We start from the raw sequence: 5092 nt of genomic DNA on the forward strand, positions 1-5092 counted from the left end.
CAACACAACCTACACTCTACCGTGACAACCTAAGTATTGTTTTCCTTGCTTCCAACCCTACCTTAAACTCTAGTGCTCAATATTTTGAATTAAAATTCTACCTCATTAGAGAGAAAATACAAATTAAAACTGTCAAAGTTCTTCACATACCAACTGAGCAATTCGCCAACATCCTTACCAAACTAACTTCTATCTCTACTTTTCTTAAGTTTCGAACCAAATTCAAAGTTCACAAATTTTCCTCAAGTTTGCAAGAGGTGTAATATTCTTAGAATCACTCTAGTTAATTTAATCAAATGCTTCAATATATTCAAATTGTAAAATAATTTAGAATTCATTAAATTTTTATTTTTGAAGTGAATAAGTTTTTATCATTCAAAATCAAAATTCAATGTAAACATTAATTCAATTTGTATATTAAATTCAATAAATATACATTCGTAAAAAGTTATGTTAATAAGTGCCCCAAATGATATCAAATAAAAAACATATTCTTTACAAAAGTATTCTTTATAAAAATTAATTATTTTAATTTCCTATAGAATAAATATACATATTTTCAAAAAAAAAAATCTTACCATTTTATACCCTTAAAGAACACCCCTAAAAACATTAGTTAACATTTTTCATTTTTAAATACCCACCCAACTTTTGTACAAAGAAACCAAATAGACAGTTATAATCATTTTAGCACTCTGGGCCAGCTAAGATTAAGCCCAATATTATATCTATATAAATACCAACTTCAAAACCCTAATTCGCCTCCTTCTTTGTTACAATCCCAGGAGCAGCTCTTCAAACAGGTACGCAACACCACTACCGCTATCATCTTCTACTGTAATTTCCTCTATCGTTTGCGATGTTCAATTTCTTGTTCTCTCTATTGTGAAGTAAATCTAGTTTTCAGCGCACAATTTCAGCTCTGAATTTAGCTAATTCCTTTTGTTTGTGTTATTTTATAGGTAAGATGGCCGTTCCTCTGCTAACCAAGAAGATTATCAAGAAGCGTGTCAAGAGGTTCATCCGTCCTCAAAGTGACAGGAAAATATGTGTCAAGGTATGGAACAAATATTTTATATTTTTATGCTTGCAAATTATTGGATCTATGTTTTTAGGGTTTAGGGTTTTCGTATTGTGAGTTTAGGGTTTTCATCTTTATTTGGTGTTTGGTGTTCGGGTAATCGAAGTTGATTTGGTGGTTATAAGTTTTGGTGTTGTTTCTATTGTGTTATGTAGCAAAGCTGGCGCAGACCCAAGGGTATTGATTCCCGTGTTAGGAGAAAGTTTAAGGGAGTGACATTGATGCCCAACATTGGTTACGGTTCAGATAAGAAGACCCGTCACTATCTTCCCAATGGATTCAAGAAGTTCCTTGTCCACAATGTCAAGGATTTAGAACTCTTGATGATGCACAACAGGTTACTAACTAGTCTTGGTTCATTTTGATTGTCAATTTCTTATTTTCTCTTAATTGCGGAGTTTTGAATTTGTTTGTTTTCATTGAAAATCTTTAGGACATACTGTGCTGAGATTGCACACAATGTTTCAACAAGGAAGAGAAAGGACATTGTTGAGCGCGCAGCACAATTGGACATTGTTGTCACCAACAAACTTGCCAGACTTCGCAGTCAAGAGGACGAGTGATTTCTTTTTGCAGTATGTTGGATTATTTTTGCTTTGGTTGTTTTTTGTATGAACATGAAAGTAATCTTTGGAATTTTTGTTTTGAGGAGTTACTCTGTTTTGATCCTAGATGTTTTTGTATTTGGCTACTTAAGTTATATTTTGATTTCAGTATTTTGACACAATTTCTTATGGATCATTTTCTTTTTAGCTCTCTTTTAACATTCTAACTATCTGATGAAATATTGCATTAGTCATTGCATTTTGAGCTGATTTCTTTTTTTGTACACTTTTTGTTTATACAATATATGCATGATATTGGTTGAACTTGAGTAGATGTTAGTAGGTTACTCTTCAGACTTTTTATTCTCTTTGCTGGATTTTGTCAAATTACACAACTCTGGCTCCATTTGGTACAATCTTACAGTGTCTATAGTAATGATCATTGAATAATTTACGACCTCTTGTCTTTCGTCACCATGACTCACCATTGCATTACCGATTCCCAACCTCTTCTTTAATCAAAATTTTGAAATTAACCAGCATCTCAACTTTTAAAAGTATGTTTCATTCAGATCTGGCTAAAACTGATATTGATTAAGATCTGTTTGCATATTTATTCAATTTATTATTTGTCTTGCTAAACTTTGGATAAGAAATTCACGAGAGTTCCGTAGTAGTAGTTGTACTTGATATCATGTAGTTGAACTTTTTTTTTTCCAGCATGAAACTTTTCTATTCTAACCATACTTGAATTTAAAGTTGAGGAATAAGTTAATCTTATATGAAAGAGATAGTTTCGAAATTGCTTTATCACAGACTTTAATAGGAAAAAATAGTTATCTAATTCTCATAACATTTGCACAGTGAAACATGATAATAATAATAGAGTACGATAATATAGATCTCAATTTCTTTTTTAAAATTATAATAAAATAGCTCTCAATTTCTTTTTTAAAATGCAGAGGATTACACAGAACATAAACAATCCTTTAAATATGAAACAAAATCAATTTTGACATCCTTAAAGCATTAATCATCAATGGTTTTATATCACATATGTTTATGAAAATTACACTGAATCTATTGTCATAATAAGAAGATAAATACTTCAAAAAGGTACCAATCGCAATAGTTTCCTTTCCTTTGCTGAACATTTTTTTTTGACTCATGTCTTCCCATTCGTATCTCAAAACAACACCTTTTCTTCTTCCTTACATTGCCACCTTCTTTACTCTTTTCATTCTCATTTTTTTTACTTCTTTTCCTTTGCTCTTTTCATTCTTGATTTTTTGATTTTTTTTTTTTTCATTTGCTCCTTATTCACTGCTCCGTCGTCCTTGAGTTGTGCTGAAAAAGGTATCGTTTTTTATACACTAACTAGTAGAAGACCCGTTCTCGCACGGGTAAATTCATTTTTTTCTTAGATTATTTTATAAAATTTGGTTGTTGCTAATTGTTATTATAAAATCACTAATAATTAAGAATATTTAAAAATAATTAAAAATAATGTGTAATAAATCATCAACATGATAAATCTAATATATCTAATAATTATAAACATTTACAAATATTACTAATAACTATAAATATTTACAAATATTTTGTTGATTAAAATAAAAAAGGTATCGTGGTGATAGTGACCCGTAAAAATAGTGAGTTTGAGATATTACTAATAACTATAAATATTTACAAATATTTTGTTGATTAAAATAAAAAAAGGTATCGTGGTGATAGTGACCCGTAAAAATAATGAGTTTGAGATATTACTAATAACTATAAATATTTACAAATATTTTGTTGATTAAAATAAAAAAAGGTATCGTGGTGATAGTGACCCGTAAAAATAGTGAGTTTGAGATATTACTAATAACGTGATAGTGACCCGTAAAAATAGTGAGTTTGAGTGAGAAAATTCACAGGAGTTAGTAAAATATATGATTCTCATTGTTTATGTAGAAATAAAGATTTTATCTCTCAAATAAAAACAATTATTTATTAAAAAAATTAATTGTCTATTTAAAATAAAAAATTTTTAAAATTAAATGGTAGTTGAATATTAATTGTCTGCACGGCTATTGAATATTATCCATTTTAATAAAATAAATTCCTAATTTTATTAAAATTAAATGATAGATAATTTCTTATTTTTAGTAATAATAGATAAATAGAATTGATTAAATATATTGTAAAACCAAAATTTTCAAACTAAAATTTATGTAGATGTCATCAGTTTTCTTCTCTCCATTATATTGCACTAAATTGAATCAGTAACAAACCTTTTGAAAGAAATGAAGATGAGAAAATTCTATTACATCTATGGTTTGCAATTTAGTAAAATTATGATAATAAAAATAGTATCACTCAACTATGATATTTAAAAAATTGTAAAATAGGCAACTTAGTTAATACAATTGATTTGATTGCAAATAATTGAAAATGTTTTTTTTTAGCTGCGCTACCTCTTTTTTTTTTTTTGATAATTATGAGGGCCAAAGCCCAAAACAAAAACACAACTACACAAAAACTACATTGGAGTTCAAAATTCCAGATCTATCAGCATCCAAAAGATCTTGAAGAAACCCTGGAGCTTTATTATAAAAAGTTATGCTATTCTCCCTACTGCCCATTTTTGCTAGGGCATCAGCACAAGCATTTGCACTTCTGTAAACATGTGATATAATCACCATCTCCATCGTATCTATTTCCGCCAAAATCTGTCGAAGGATAGCTATGCAGTCTATTTGCTCAACTTTACCTGTATTAATAGCTTCTACCACTTGTAGTGAATCCACGTTAATTTCCACACGACGATATCCAATTCTTTGAGTGAGCTGCAGACCTTCAAGTAAGCCCCAAAATTCTGCAAGTAAGCCCCAAAATTCTGCAAGTAAAGCATTCCCTCTTCCCACAAATTTGGAGAAACCACCTAACCAATCACCCTCATGATTCCGGATGACACCTCCACATCCCGCCACCATGTTATTAATGCTAGAGCCATCAGTATTGAGTTTGACGACATGCTGAATTGGAGGCTTCCACTCCCTACCTGTCAATCTTTGTTGGTTATCACCCGCTGTTTTAAAAAGCATGACAGCTTGCATATACTCTTCTCGCCTTTTTAATATATGTGTTATCGGGTTCAGAGGCCGCATATAGTTTGGATTGTGTTCTTCTTGATTTCTCCACGTCCATAATGCATGACACGTTATGATCCAGGTATCGCTCCACCCGTTGTTGATGAACCTTGCAGGCTTAAGGTTGAGACAAGTTTGTGAGACAAGTTTACACGCGCTGCGGGACTGTTAGCCGCGCTACCTCTACCCGATGAAGATTTTTCATTTAGGAAAAAGTTATAATAATGATTTTTAATTAATGTTATTTTATAATAAAGGCCATTAATGAGTGTTTGATTTTGTTATTGGCAAAAAGGTGTTAATTCCTTCTATTAAGTGGATAAAATCTCCGC

The 5092-nt window shown here is 30.6% G+C and overlaps 1 protein-coding gene across 1 annotated transcript; it reads left to right on the forward strand.

Moving 5' to 3' along the window:
• Positions 1-739: 739 nt before the first annotated feature.
• Positions 740-1808, forward strand: LOC131623808 (large ribosomal subunit protein eL32z-like). Its single transcript, XM_058894820.1, has 4 exons — positions 740-803; positions 963-1057; positions 1237-1418; positions 1515-1808. The coding sequence occupies exons 2-4, from the start codon at positions 968-970 to the stop codon at positions 1642-1644; spliced, it is 402 nt and encodes a 133-aa protein (XP_058750803.1). The 5' UTR covers positions 740-803; positions 963-967; the 3' UTR covers positions 1645-1808.
• The last annotated feature ends 3284 nt before the right edge of the window (positions 1809-5092 follow it).

The sequence above is a fragment of the Vicia villosa genome, unplaced genomic scaffold, assembly GCF_029867415.1.
Source record: "Vicia villosa cultivar HV-30 ecotype Madison, WI unplaced genomic scaffold, Vvil1.0 ctg.000081F_1_1, whole genome shotgun sequence".
NCBI classification, from domain to species: domain Eukaryota; kingdom Viridiplantae; phylum Streptophyta; class Magnoliopsida; order Fabales; family Fabaceae; genus Vicia; species Vicia villosa.